Here is a 15,843-nt window from a genome sequence, read left to right as displayed (position 1 = left end):
AGATTTTAATTATTAAAGATTAGTCTGACCTGATTCAGGTTTTAGAAAACTTGAGCATCTTTGGGATGGTTCTAGGATCTGTTTAGGAATTAGTGTCACTTTAGAGGTCTCAGAATGACATCACAACTGCCCCTTCTGTCCTCATGACAGTCACTGCTGATCAGGTAAGGCTGCTTCTCTCCCCCGCCCCCCAGTCCGGATGAAGTCTCAGAATCCTTTTTAACATAGGATTCCAGGAGGCTACTAAGATTTTACTAGTTGGCATATAATGTGAGACCCATCTGCCATTCTGTGTGAGAACCTTGTGGAACGACCGTGAAGCCTCCGGATTCCCACTCTGCCCTCTCTATACTGTATCAAACAGTTAGTCACACGTTCTTTTTCTTCTGTTCTGGGAAAAATCAGAGTTCTCTAAACTGTGATCCGTAAACACTTAATTTTGGAGATGCTTTTAGTTATTATACACTGCAAAAACAGAAGAGGCAAGATGAGAGGCTTGTCGAGGGGGGTGGGTCACATCAATTTGAAGACGAAAGTTCTTGAAGCTTTTCACTGTGTATTGCTGTACTAACGTTCTGAGAAATCCAAGTAAAGGAACCCATTTAACTTTTGTTTTCTAAACATGACTTATACCTGTAAATCCCACCCCCCCTTTTTTTTAACAATGAGATTTATTATCTTAAGATATGATACATTGGTTTACTCAACCAAGGTCTCAGTCGTCTCATCTATAAACATGGAGCCAAGGAGAACACCTACATCTTGGAGGTGGATGTAGGTGAGGTTGTGAAGCTTGAGTTCACCTGCAGGGGCTGCTCAGTTTCTTTTATTTATTTCCTTATTCGGAATAAGCATCCATCTCTGTCTCTAACATTGTGCTCATAATTGTGTATTTTTTTATTCCTAAGTAAGCCTTCAATACTGTGTAAATTCCAATCTCTGTAAAACCTGGATCCACCTCTCTCAGTATCCCTAGAGTGAAGCTCTTAGAAATTTTTAAAAAAGGATACATAACCCAGAGGTAGAAAAGTCACGGAGGAGGTCAGGCTGCGTGTGGACACAACCCCTCAGGACCACTCCTCTCTGTCTCTCTTAGCTCTGCCCTCCCCATGGGTGGGCCTGGCTCTCCCTGGCTAGTGGTCCAGAAAGAGGAAGGAAAGTGACCCCAGATTTGACACTGGAGACCATGTGGGTGGCGTCTGGGAGGGCAGGGTGGACACGGGGCAGACATGGTATTGATCCTCTTGGGTGAGGGTTGAGGGGCAGGTGGGGAAGCAGAGATGGGGTGCACGGTGCCCCCTAGCAGCTTGGCTGAGAAGGAGAGAAGGTGGCCTTCACAGGTGTGTATGTGCTGGGCATGCTTTGGGCAGTTTTGTAGTTGAGGAGAGACTTGAGTGGAGTTTTGGGTTAAAGAGAAATCTTGCAAAGTAGAGAGGAAGAGCCTGAAGATCCCAGAGACAGGATGGTAACAGGTGAGGGCAGTGTCCGGGCGGACAGAGTCAGGGCACGGATGGAGGATTCAGGCTCGAGACTAACGGGAAGGAGGTAGAAACAGGAGCAGAGAGAGAAGCTCGTAGGCCGCGAGGCTGGCAGGGAATTGAGATGTTTCAAACTGGGTCGCCTCGACTTTCTTGGTAAGTGGGAGGCAGAGTGATTGCTGATAGTGAGGAGGATGATGTGTTGGGGTAATTTTATTGAGGTCGTAAGCGATTCCATGAGTCTTTTGTGACTCTGTCCCAAATGACGTAAAACGATGGCTCTACTCCAGTACCCTTGCCTGGAAAATCCCATGGATGGAGGACTGTGGCGGTCCTGTCCTGTGGACCCACACTCACCAGCCATCCTCTCTGCTCAGAGGTGGAGTGGCTGCTGCACTGAAGCTTATCTTTAACACCACGTTTCCCATAAGGAGAAGGTTTTATTCTTTGAATTTCTATACGTTTATTTTATATAGAAACGGAAGAATTTCTATGATCTAGATCTAGGCTGGGGTAGATAATTTTTACTCTCCAGTTATAAGGGACGTGAAAGTCCATCTCTTTAAGTAGATTCCATTGAATTGTATTTTCTTTTCTTCTTTTTTGCATCTAGTATTTATATGGCAGTAATCTATCTCACGCATATCTGTATTTAGTACATGTATGTTATCAAAGCCGCTGCCTGGAGCTCAGCTTTTTGCTTCAAGGGAGCTATGAAAATATTAGAAAACTCCCTGAATCAAATCACCAATGTGATGTTTTTCCAGCTAGATCCTGAATATTTTATCACCAGTTTTCATTTAAAAGCCAGTCAACAAATTTAATAAGAGTGGTATTATGGGTATTTGGGACAGTAATGAAGAAAAAAAAAGTGATTGCTTTCATTAAAGCATCTCTGTGAAAAAAAGCAGTTCTGTGTGACTCATCGAGTTGTTGAGTTACATGATAGCTTTGAAGCGAGGGCAACCACTCTGGCATCTTCTCCATTTCAATTCAGTGGTTTCAGTGAGAACTCTTATGAAAATAATTTTTATAATTTACTTCACTGTGTCTGAACTTCAGAATTCTTATGAAATGATCTCTTGGATTGATTGCATATTTGAGTAAATTTTCTTCCGTGACCTGGGCTGGAGAGTGAGATGTAGAAGAGAGACTAGAGTAGGAAGAACGCTAGAATTCCTAAGCAGAGCCTCCCACAGTGTTCAAGCTCATCAGTTATTCGATGATGAGCTTCTGTTCCATCAGGGATAGATTAAGCCCCTTTGAGCACAGAGAATGCATTTACCTTTGTCTCTGGAACCCAACTAAGTGGCAGACGCACAGTCCTCATTGCAGGTTAGATGACTGAATGAGTTGATGGAAATGTGAAAACCTCTGATTTCCCTCATGAGCTCAGAATTACAGTGTGAGTCAGTGAGAAAATGGCTGCAGAATCTTTCTTACGCACATCTTCGTAGGAATGCAAAAAGCTGCTGCCAGGCATCAGTGATCTTTCCTAAGCCAGTTTGCTTTTTCCTCCTCCTTCTCCCCCAGCCCTAGTCTCTTGTTCTGTGCTTGCCAGTTTAGACATCCTGCTGTCTGCCTGTGTCCTGTCAAGTGCACGTTATAATTTCAGTTTCTAAATCTGTGTCTGGTTTGAAATACACTGAAATTTCTCTTGTAATCAAGTGGAATGTGTTTTCTCAGGAGCTTCAGATCTGAGTCCTTGACATTAGAAATGAAGCACATTTTTTTTTCTTCCCACGAGCCTAATTTGTCCAGCTGAATGGAAAAACAACCCTTAGTATGTTAACCTGTCTCAAAAAATACCTCTGTTAATCAGTTAATACAGATTTTGCCTTTGGATTAATAATCATTTTTTTAGTAGATTAATAACCGAGAAACATTATGAAAGGAATTTGCTTGTGATAGTCAAATCTGAAAGTATGTTCTGTCATAACATTAATCACATGTAATATAACAATAATCATTCTTTGATTAACATTGCAAAAAATTTGGACTATGACTTTTGGCACTGTAAAAATGATCTGTATTTGAATACTGCTTTGTAAATGCAACCCACTCCAGTATCCTTGCCTAGAGAATTCCATGGACAGAGGAGCCTAGTGGGCTATAGTCCGTGGGTCTCAAAGAGTCTGACAACGATTGAGCGACTAAGAGTCTTACACTTTAAAAAACCCTTTCACGCACATTATCTTCTTGGGATGCATAACAATCCTTTCGTATAAATAGTACAGACATTATTTAAACTGAATCTCAGAGAAATGGACATATTCATCATAACACAGCAAGAAAATGGCAAAGAATCGACTGCAGCCAACTTTTTTCTGGGTCTTAATTAAGTCTTGTTGCTGTCGTGTGATGTCATGTGCTTTTGCCCTCGTAGTAAAATTGGGATTGTGCCCTTGCCTGAAGCACACTTGATATGAAATTCAGAGAAAAGATCTAATTGATTTCATACCCAGTCATAGGATCTGGTCTCAGGAGTTAACCTAACTGATTATCTTTCTTTATAGAAATAGAAACAGAATCTTGATTCCTACATTTGCATGCAGGCAGCATTGGCCTTTAGCCTGAACACAGCAATACTTCCGATAACTGGTGTGTACTCACCATGTAATCTACCATTCATCTCTTGCCAAAGTTCATTTCAGGTGAAATCATGGTGGGGATTTATGCTTCTAGAAGACAGGTGGTTTCCTTTACTGCTCCCCGAGAATGTCCCCGAGGGTAGAGAAAGCCTGACTTGCACCTGCCTCTTGTGGCCATTACTCGTTTTCCAAACATCCTGCAGTGTTGGACTTTCAAGGCACGTAGGTTACTTACTATTGGTTCAAAAGGCTGGACAGGGACTGTTCCTGTTAACCTTTGCGTAATTTGTGCTTCACAGCATCCTATACATACCACTCCCTGTTGTTCGATCAGTTTCTTCTTAGCTGGTAGAGGACTCTCCTTAAAGACAAGAACAACATTCTCGAGGCACACAGTTGTTTGAAGTCAGAGTTCAAATCCACTGTATGGTTCATAGACACTTCCAGTATTGTTTAGATCATTTTTGGTAATACTACACTTAGGTCGATAGCATGGAAATGAATAGGTTTTTCATGGAAAATTGGAAAAACGTATTGAGGACAAAGTAAATACAGAGTAATAAGAAAATAATTAAAATGCAGTGTAAGTCATTCAAAACAAAACATTCCAAATCTTTATTACATAAAAGATGCTCAGGATAAAATACTGAGTGTGAAAAACCAGATGCAGAAATGTGTGAATGTGATAGTTGTAATTTCTTCCAAAGTATATGAAAATAAAGTACCAATAGTAATTTATAATTAATAAGACATTGCCCAGCACAGTTTCAAAGACTTCATGTGTATTAATTCAATGCTCATATCAGTCCTAAGAGGTAGGTACCGTTGTTATCTTTGTTTTACGGATGAGGCCTTTGAAGCCGTTACGGAAAAGTAAGTTGTCCACAGTTACGTGTTAAGAAATGGACTCACCAACTAGGAGGAAATAGACCAAAATATCAGTAGGGATTATCTGTGGATACTGGTGTGAATAGGCTGATTTAATTCTTTACATTTATAGAATGTGTCCCTCTCTACTTGTGATATATTAGAACTAGCAATTTTAAAAGAAATCGAAGCATATTGAGAACATTTGTAGGTTTGAATTTCAGAGAGTAGCTTTTCTTCTATCTAAAGACCAAAAACCAGTACTTTCTATCAGTACAGTCTCCCTAAATGATAACCTTTCAGTATATATTGGATACAGATAAGGTGAACCAGACCTTCGTTAGTTCACAATTAAACATTATAAAGCACAATCCAAGAAACTGGTTCTGATCAAACCAGGTTTTGTTTGAATACTTGAATACTTCACCAGTGATAGAGAATGTAAAGGCCCATACACGATAGAACGTCTCCAGGAAACGGACACTTTCCTCTCTGGAAAGTACATCCTCAAAGGCAAAAATACTTCAGTGTGTTGAAAGTTGATCCTGCTTTGAGTTTTATTAGTGATGATAGTTGTACTTTGCCACTAGGTGCCAGGCCCTCTGCTAAATGCTTTCTGCAAGCCAGCAGTTACAGACTGGACACCATCGCTGGAAGGGCTGCTGTCACGTCACGCTCTTTCCTCAGGGTCTCAGTCAAGTCTGGTGGCCTTTCCGTACCTCAGTCCCTTCCTGTCTTCCTGAGAAGGGATCTGTGTGGGTCGTTTGTTTCTTTGCTTTTGATTACATGATGTTTTGAGGATGAGGCAGAATACGGTTGGTTTGAAAGGAGCTATGGTTTTGAGAAGAACATAGCTTAAGAATGAGAATATTAGTCACAAGATCCCAGTAGACCGTCTGATGCTGCGAATACTTGGGAAGACTGGGCCATGTGACAGCTCCATGTGGGTAATGATGGTTGGGGTTTTGTGTTTGTTTTCCTAAGATAAATCACCATTTCAGTAGCTTTACAGGAAATTATGCCCATCACGCCATCAACTCTGTACAGTTTTTTTTTTCTTTTTTAAAATAAACCAAAATACATTAAAAAAATTTTTTTTATTATAGAAGCATATAGTGAAGGAGAAAGATACTTGTTTATTTGAGTCGTCCAGGTAATAGGCATGAAAGGAATTACCAGCCCTGTCTCTGCTCCCACAGGAAGCAACACAGTAAGCAGTGTCGTCCGTGTAAACAGTGGAAAATGAGGTGTGTGTCTCGGCTGGGTTCTAGGTCACCCCTGGCTGTCTCGTTGCTAATGGTGTCAGGGTACCCAGCTCTCTGCGTGGATTCTTTCTCCAGATGTTGTTCCCTCAGGAGAGGGTGTCTTAATTCTGACACAAAGACAATTGGAGCGTATTATGGCTGTAGACTAAAAGCTGACATCCAGGAGTAAACAGAAAGCTGATACGTAGGTACTCAGGACAGCATCTGTTGATCCGACTTCTACTCTCTGATGCTGAGACTCATATATTGGAGCAAAGCCTTCAGGTTTTTCCCTGTCTTTGGAGAACGTTTTCAGAATGAGCAATTATTTGTTGAGGCTTTTCCCTTTCTCTCTCCAGAGAACTCACTGAGTGATTAAAATGACCTCAACAAGTAGGGTCCAAGCTAGGTTTAAATCTTAAAATGAAGATAAGTTTCATTTATCTTAATGAAATGGAGAATAAGGTGTATCTTTTTTACATGGCAGGGATTCTGGTTCACCAGACGTTCCTCTATCTTAGTATTGGCACACGCTCAGTTGTGTCCAGCTCTTTGTGATCCCATGGACTGTAGCCTGTCAGACTCCTCCATCCATGGGATTCTCCAGGCAGGGATACTGGAGTGAGTTGCCATGCCCTCCTCCAGAGGAGCTTCCCAACCCAGGGATCGAACCCAGGTCTCCCGCATTGCAGGCGGATTCTTTACCGTCTGAGCCACCAGGGAAGCCCAGTTTTGGGATACTGATGCCAGACTCCAGGCGAGGGCTGACCGCTCAGACGACACTCGAAGTCTGCAGTTCTGGATGGAGTGGTGAAGCCTCCTGTCACTTACACTTTGTGGCAGAGGGCTAAGGACAGCACGCACGTGTTTCACCCTCCCCAGGACCAGCGCTATTGGGAAAGTGGTTGTCTGAGGCAGGCTTTCCCTGAGGAGGGGGAGGGACTGCGAGGCGCAGACCTGGGGGCGAGCGTTCGCTGGAACACGTCTCTTGCGGAAGTCTCTTCGGTGAGCGGTTCCTCTTTTCACACCTATAAATGGAAGGAGAGAGAAGGCAGGTTTCGCCTCACCGCCCTCTGGGCTACAGCCATGCTCACGTGCCTGAGTCTTAGCTGCCACTGGCTCCAGAAATATTAAATCCTTAGAAAAAAAGGACTTTCCATGTGTGGTTACCCAGTTGCTTTGGGCCCGTGATGTTTTCTTTGATCTTCCTGTTCTCCTTACTTCCAGACTCTCAATCAGGCTGTGGGGTGACAGGGCGGAAGAACTCTTTTTTGTTTTGTTTTGTTTTTTCCTCCCTAATAAGAGTCCTGGGGGACAGATTGCAGGGAAATCCAGAACCAGATAGAAAAACTGATAATGCTTTTAGAGAAAGAACCAACATAGAAAATGTTACTCTCATAAACTTTTTTTAAGTTAAAGCGCATAAACGCCTAATTCAAATACAGTGAGTAGGGACAAACATGTTTATTGTAGGTATTACGTCTAAGTGGGAAGCAGAGAGAGAAAAGAAATGTGCAGATAGATGGTAAGAATTTGAAAGCTGCAACTAGGGAGAGAAAGGAAAGGTAAAAAATAAGCACAAAATTGTTCTGAAGGAAGCTGTAAAGATAGACACATAAGTACAAAATATGCTCATATAGGCATGTGTTGTCATATTCTCACCTGCTTCTCTCCCAGCCGTTAACCACAGTTTCCATTTTAAGAACCCGAATTCAGGAACTTCTCAATTAAGCATCATTTGGCTGTAGTTTCATTATCTGGTTAGTATTGTGCAGGAAACTGCCGTACCTATATTTGGAAAACTATACCAGCGTGTTTGCCAAAGGCTTGAGAAGTTGTGGTTAAAGTTATTTATCAGTATAGTGCTCTAACAGTATTAAGTTGTTTAAATACCTGCCTGATGTTCTAAAAAGCACTAGAATTTAAAAATTCTTCTCATTTCTTCAGTCTTTTCCTTTCATGAACTAAAACTTTAAAAATTACAGTAAAATGTCCTGACCATTTAAGTTTATAACAAGTTACTCAGAAACTAGAAAGTAGTTTTCAATAGATGAGAGTATATTTCTTTTAGGGTAAGATGGCTTTTGTCTATACGATTATGATTAAGGGTTTTGTCTTTTTAAAAAATGATTCCTTGAGAAAGTATTGAATGTTATGTATTAATTTGTAGCGTTGTATATATGTGTTAGTCACTCAGTCACGTCCGACTCTTTGTAACCCCATGGACCGTAGCCTGCCAGGACCTTCTCTGTCCGTGGTATTTCCCAGGCAAGAATACTGGAGTGGGTTGCCATGCCCTCTTCCCAGGCGTCTTCCCGACGCAGGGGTTGAGCCCAGGTCACCTGCACTGCAGGCAGATGCTTTACTGTCTGAGCCACCAGGGAAGCCCAATTTGTAGCCTAAAGGGATTCTTTTCTGAGTGTAACACATATATCTTAAGGCTTTAAAAAGTATTTCAACTAAGGAATCTTAACACTATGACTTTTTTTTTTTTTAAGTAACAGTGATCACAAAAGTGGATGATGGTCTTGGCGTTTGACCCACAGATGGTGTGAACCTAAGCTGAGCATCGGAAATTCTGCTCTCAGGATTGGGCGGTCCAGGGCCAGGGGTTGGTTGCTGCTGTGCTGGGGTGGCTGCCTGAGAATGGAGGGCTTTCTTCACCCTCATTTATTGAATGAAGCTGATAGGGCCCTTAGCCATTTAGACGTCCTGAGTGACAGTGGCTGTGTGGTCAAGCACTTGTAATATTTCCCATGCACAAAAAAGTTCTCTACATTCCACTAATAACTAGCTTCTTTTTATGCTCTGAAACCAGTGGTGGTGGTGGTTTAGTCACAAAGTCATTGTAAGACTTGCAACCCCATGGACCGTAGCCTGCCAGGCTCCTCTGTCCATGAGATTTCCCAGGCAAAAAGGCTGGAGTGGGTTGCCATTTCCTTCTCCAGGGGATCTTCCCCACCCAGAGATCAAACCTGGGTCTTCTGCATTGCACGTGGATTCTTTATCAACTGAGCCACCAGGGAAGCCTCTAAGACCAATAAGTACACCCATTGCAGTATTTGTTGTTCAGTTGCTCAGTTGTGTCTGACTGTTTGCGACTCTATGGACTCTAGTATGCCAGGCTTCCCTGTCCTTCACCGTCTCCCAGAGTTTGCTCAAACTCATGTCCATTAAGTTGGTGATGACATCCTCTGTTGTCCCTTTCTCCTCCCACCTTCAATCTTTCCCAGTATCAGGGTCTTTTCTAATGAGTCAGTTCTTCACATCAGGTGGCCAAAGTATTGAAGCTTCAGCTTCAGCACCAGTTTCTCCAGTGAATATTCAGGATTTATTTCCTTTAGGATTGACTGGTTGGATCTCCTTGCAGTCCAAGGGACTCTCAAGAGTCTTCTCCAACACCACATTTCTATAGCATCAATTCTTCGGCACTGAGCCTTCTTCATGGTCCAGCATATGCTTACAATATACATATACTTTTGATCACTTTGGAATGTGGTCAGTTAAGAAGCTTTTCTGTTTAAAGTACCCTTAGCTGTCTGATAGTGGGGTTTAAATCCTGCATGTTGCCTCTCTGTTTTTGCCAACTAGTACCTTTTTATAATTAAAATTTTAAATTGTGTTATACAGACATATATGGAGGAAGAAACCATTTTTAATTGTTTAGCATATGTGTTTCCAAACATTTTCCATCATGGAAAACTTTTCATGAAGGCATATGTATCCCTAATTCATTCTTTTTTCATGGCTGCATTATATTCTAAAACATGAACCATTACAATTTAACTCTTTGATTATTGATATATACTTGATTCTGGGAGTTGGTGATGGACAGGGAGGCCTGGTGTGCTGCAGTCCATGGGGTCGCAAAGAGTTAGACATGATTGAGTGACTGAACTGAACTGATACACTTGATTTATTTCCAATTTCTTCCCTTAGAGTCAATATAGCAGTGAAAGTCTGGGTATGTGTACTTTTTTTTTTTTTTTTAATGTGCAAGTATTTTATCTTAGCTAGATTCCTAGAAGTAGAATTGCTGAATAAACAGAGTGCTTTTAAATTTTGATATGTGCTCAGTTGTTTTCTTAAAAGCTTTTAGAAATGGACATTTCCCCTCACGATGTGTAAAAATGGCCATTTCCACATGTCTTTGCCAACATTAGGTTAGATGACACTTTGCCCCTGCTTTGTCAGTCTGATGGTGTCTCATTGCACTTATTTGCATTTCTCTCGTTGAAAAAGAGGTTGCAATTTTTTTTCGTAAATTGATTGGTGTTTATCTTTTATGATTGCTCTTTTAATTTCTTTGCCTGGTTTTTTCTTTTGAGTTATTTTTCTTGTTTTGGGATCTCTGTATATATGAAATAATAGTCCTTTGTTATACATCTTGCAGATGTTGTCTGTCAGTTATATTTTATAGTTATCTTTTGTCAAACAGGAATTTCCTATTTTATTTAGTTTTATTTGTCAGGTTTCTTTTCCTTTATAAATCTTTTTGTGTCTTATTTTGGAGAGGGCTTCTCCATCCCAGGATTAAACACAGCATCTCCTTTGTTTCCTTTAAATACATTTTTAGTTAAAATATTTAGCTCTTTAATCAGTTTGGAGTTATTAATATATGAAGTATGGCATAAGACTCTAAACTTTCTTCCCACATGAATATCAAATTATGCCAGCCCTACTTATTGAATAGTCTGTGTTTTCCTCACAGATTTCAAAATTTTCTCATTATGTTCTTAATTCTCATATATTTGCATTTCTGTATAGATGTTTTTGTACTTTCTACCATTCAGTTGTTTATTTCTACACTGGCATCACACTGTCTTGATATCTGCTAGGGAAAATCCTTCCTTAATTCTTTTTCAAAAATTTATTAACCTTAAGCATGTATTTACTTTTCCGGAAGAACTTTATAATCCGTTAGGAAATATTTTAACATCTGTTTAAATAGTTTTTCATACTTTTGGTTTTATATTTATGGGATTTATTCAGTAATCTGTATCTTTTTTTCTTATATTTCAGAGTCCTGTGTATGGAGACTCAAATGAGTCAGTTCAGTCTAGAAGGGTAGTCATTTCTCATAATATGGACAAAGCTCTAAAAGAAGGTAAGGATTAAGTGAGGGTATATAATTACCACGGGAAGCAATTCATTATGTTCTAAAAGGAAGATAGTAATTTCCAGCAAATTTATCTATCCTCTCTCTGTTTGATGGCATTTGGATTTTTTTTCATCATGAATTTTTACTTGAAGTCATAGTAAATACATCCAGTTGTTGTTTAGTCAGCCAACTGTGTCTGTTTGTGACCCCATGGACTGTAGCCCGCCAGGCTCCTCTGTCCTTGGGATTCTCCAGGCAAGAATACCAGAGTGGGTTGCCATGCCCTTCTCCTGGTGATCTTCCCAACCCTGGGAACAAACCTGTGTCTCCTGCATTGGCAGGCAGATTCTTTTACCACTGGGTCACCAGGGAAGCCCCCAAATATATCCATGTTTCAGTTAAATGAATGGGATCTAAACATTGATTAAACAGGAATTTGCAGATTGCATGAAACTAGCCAGCTTAGTGGGGTGCTTCCACGATATGAAGCAAGAATCTGTTGTTGACTGTTACCTGAAGTGGGTGTCAGGAAGCCTTTTTTTTTTTCTTTTGTCAATAGATATACATAGGGAAAGTGTGTTGGGAATAAATATACTCAGGCTTGCTCATGGACAAACCAGTTAACCAAATTAAGGGATCTTGTCCAACCTTGACAAAAGAATGGACAGAGACGTGAAACTTGTATTAAAGATGGTTGAAAAGGGGACTGTGGCGGGTACAGTGTTATATGTCTGGAAATGGGGATGAGTAAGTGTAATTACAAATATTACAGTTTCAAAGAGACTATATTTTGATCAAATTAAAGTTTTAAAAATGTGCTTTAAAAATCAAATTTCTAAAAACTGACAGTTTCAGTTATTATATACAAAAAAAAGTCTGAGGTTTTCCAGATGAAAATATACAGTGTTAAGTATGAAGTTAGGAGAGAACTGGCAACTGCTCTTCTATATCAGATACCCTTAAAAGTTTTTTTCCTCAAGTTACGTTTCCTGGAAAACTGGCAGAAGGTAGACTTTTAAAAGTCTCTTTGACTTAATATCAAATCTCACTAGATCTGCAGCCCAATTTTCACTGGACTGCCCTGAATTATCTCAGTAATGTGGGCAAGACATGTAATTCAGCAATTATTAAGTACCTGCTGTTTGCTCAGTAGAACTCAGACTGTCCAAGGATTAGATGCTGACACAAAAGAAGCATAGCTGGTACCTCAAAGAGCATGGCTTTCCCCTTCTCTATAGGCTCAACTTATCTAGTTCATGTCTCTTTACCCAGTGGTATGAAATACATGTTCATTTTTCTTGAATAAATCAATAGATCCACCAGTGACATAAGCTAATAACCTCAGATCTTCCCAGAAGATGACTTTTCTTCTGCACACAGAGAGCAATTACTAATTGTATTTTTGAAAACTTTGCAAACCGCAGTGGGACATCTGTGTGATCAATGGAACTGCGGTTGTTGTCATCGTCACTAGGACAGTGCCTGGTTGAATGACTGTTTCTTTGTTCCGAGAGACTCGGGTCATGGACCCTACTTTTGACCTGTGGGGCTCTACCCTCTTGGGCATGGAAGACTGTGCCTGAGTTATCATAGGGAGAAGGCAGAGGTGGAAAATGGCTCTCTCTCATACCGTTTACTTAGATGGAGTCACTCCTTGTTCTGAACATGTATAGACAGATTTACCTAACATCACATTTTCTAGACTGAATGGTAGCTTTTAAACTGGTCTCCTCACCTCTAGTATTTCTCTCTTGTTACCCTAAATCATCTTTTCAGATTAATCCAACTAAAACTGAAGTTCTAATCATGTTATTCCATTCTCTCTAATCTTCTGTGATCCCCTCTTACCTGCTTATTTCTTGAAGAGCAGTCCTAGAAAATAGATGTATTTAAGTCATGATAGCATTGGATTTTTTGTGGGCTGTTACACCTTTAGAAGAAAAGCTGTTTGCTTGGCAGTGAGAATAAGTGTTCCTTCATTTCTTACTGTGGTTTGTTATATTACTCATGCATATTTCTTAATGAAGAACATAAAATGATTTTACTATCATGAATTTCTCTGTCTCCTTGAATTGACACAGATGATATATTTTAAAATATTTTGGGTTTTTTTGTACTTGTATGAATGAGTGTCTGGAGTTATATAACACATACTTAGAATCGTGTCTTTGTTTTGTACTTTTATATTTTTATGATACTTAGGGGTGCTGATGAACTATTGAAAGAAGATATTCCTGTGACTAGCACATATCTCTATTACTAAGTACAGATTTTTGCCAGTATTCATTTTTATCCATTTCTCACCAAAATGTATTATCAGAGGAGTGTTTTAGAGTTACAGTAATCAGAATATGCAATGTGGTTAACAAATGTAATGAAACATTACATAGGTGAATATGGCCTTCACATAAATCCTTTAGCATGTTGAAAAGATCTTAATTCTAAGTATTAAGTCTCTTATAATTGCTCTTAATTTCCTGCTTTAATTTGAAATTAAATTTTAATAAAAGAAAAAATGCTTCTATTTTCCAAATGCTTTGGTTTGCAGATTTATTTGCTATTAGCTAAAAATCCCTGGCATGAAAACTTTTAGTTTAATAGAAGAGTAAGAGAGAAGGAATTGCACATGAAGAGCTTAGCAGTGTTATTATTGGCAAAGTGTGTGTCATCATGCTCTTGCTGCTTGGCACTGGGATGCCCAGAAGGAAGATAAAAGGATGTGAAAGCCTGGAGGTCATGTAACCCAGCTTACCATCTCAGGAAGTACTTTCTTCCATGTCATCCTTATCCATTAAATGCTCCGATTGTGTTGAAATTTCTTATGATGGCCCATCCATCATCTAATATGGCAATCTCTTGAATAATTTTAATGTTTTTGTTCAGCTCTTCCTTGTGTTGAATAGAAAAAAGCAACTTCCTTGTGATTTCCGCCCATCTAGAGCAATTTGAAATTAAACACACAATCAGGGAATTGGGTATCAAGGTAGACTATTTAAAGATTGGGCTATCCAAGAAAATCCAATACCTCGGGTCTCCACACCCCCAAAATTCGAGTTAGATAAGAATCTCTCTTTGAAAGGTTTCAGGAAACAGTGTGTCTTCCCTTGATTTGCTCTCCACTCTATATTTTAAAGTGACTGTTAAATAGCAGCAGACAGCAGGAGCGTGCTCTCAGTGTCTGCGGCCCTCGCCTGCGTTTGACACGCGGCCTTTCTCTTCCTGGTAGTGTTTGACTACAGCTACAGAGACTACATTCTGTCCTGGTACGGAAACCTCAGCAGAGACGAGGGGCGGCTCTACCACCTGCTGTCCGAGGATTTCTGGGAAGTCGCCAGACAGCTGCGCCACCGGCTGAGCCACATGGACGTGGTCAAAGTCGTCTGCAACGATGTCGTGCGAGCTTTGCTCACTCACTTCTGTGACCTGAAGGCGGCGAGTGCCAGGTAGCTGTTACAGTGGGAGCAGCCTCTCCTCCCTTTACTCACGTTAAAGTGTTTTCCTTGTTGAGAAAAGGGGTCAGAGTCAAGACAGAACTCGAGCATATTCATCCTCTGATTGGCCCTTGGCTGGAAATGTTGACATTGCGGGGAATCATTATAATGTTCTGATAGAGCAAATCAAAAAAAAATTTTTTTACCAGAAAACCACGATATAGACCTGTTTGATTTTGTAAATAGCTGAAGCAGTGAGATTAATTTTACAGAGCCAGCACTATCATGAATCTATTTAGTAGCATTAAAGGTGCCTAGAAACAGAACATTTAAATATAGTTGTTTTACACTCTGAAGAGTGTCAATGAGTTTTCAGTTTTTGAGAAAGTTTAAATAAAGTTAATGTTTCTTTTTGTGAGTCCTCTGTTAAGAGCTCTGTTGCATCGTAGTATCCTAAAACTTGATTTTTAAAAGGAACTCAGTATTGGAGCATGCAGGCCGTGATTAGAGAAGCTGTTTTCATGTGAAAATTGCCAGCACTCAGGTTTGTCAGCCTTTTGTACTATTAGCCAGGAAAGGTTTGTGCCCGAGAGGTGACTCTTCCTTTGGAAGAAGACTTCAACAAGACCTCGGGGCTCATAACAAATCGTTATTTCCTTAGGTTTGCTGATAGGATCCTAAACGTCTGTCTTACTCTTGCCTGAGTAAGAGCATGACAACTCATAGCACCTCTAACCTGGACATAAAGAGCAGTCTCACTGCAGCAAGTAGCCTTCTGCCTACTGGATACGCACTCAGTTGGAGTAGAAGCAGGGTCCCAGCAGTTTCTGGGGCCTCTTCTCACTGATATAGCGCTGCCTCTATTTTAGGGGAGAAGAGAAAGTATTTGCAATATGTAAGGGGATGAGGAAGCAGAGGCATCTTCCTCGGGCAGGTGGTAGCTCTCCTCCTTCTAAGAAGCCCTGTCTTGTGGATTGGTCTGCGAGCACTTGCTGCCCTGCCTATGAGGTTGTGGGGGCTCCTGGCTGTTAAGGGGGGTCGTGCAGTGGCAGCTGTCCAGGAGTCATCTCTCTCGCCATGCTCACCCAGCTTAGGTTCACGAGGCCAGAATCCACAGGGCCACTGTATGCC

At 40.6% G+C, this 15,843-nt stretch overlaps 1 protein-coding gene across 5 annotated transcripts in view; it reads left to right on the top strand.

The window, feature by feature from the left end:
• Positions 1-15,843, top strand: part of SNX25 (sorting nexin 25) — a 91,200-nt gene that overhangs the window by 11,594 nt on the left and 63,763 nt on the right. For all 5 annotated transcript variants that reach the window (XM_068970545.1, XM_068970544.1, XM_068970543.1 and 2 more), the window contains exons 2-3: positions 11,203-11,287; positions 14,508-14,724. In XM_068970545.1, coding sequence (XP_068826646.1) covers positions 11,266-11,287; positions 14,508-14,724 — 239 coding nt within the window. In that variant the 5' untranslated portion in view covers positions 11,203-11,265. The remainder of the gene's footprint in view (positions 1-11,202; positions 11,288-14,507; positions 14,725-15,843) is intronic.

The sequence above is a fragment of the Capricornis sumatraensis genome, chromosome 4 (genome assembly GCF_032405125.1).
Source record: "Capricornis sumatraensis isolate serow.1 chromosome 4, serow.2, whole genome shotgun sequence".
NCBI lineage: Eukaryota > Metazoa > Chordata > Mammalia > Artiodactyla > Bovidae > Capricornis > Capricornis sumatraensis.
The sequence above is the reverse complement of the archived record's forward strand: the minus strand, read 5'-3'. Positions and strand labels throughout refer to the sequence as shown.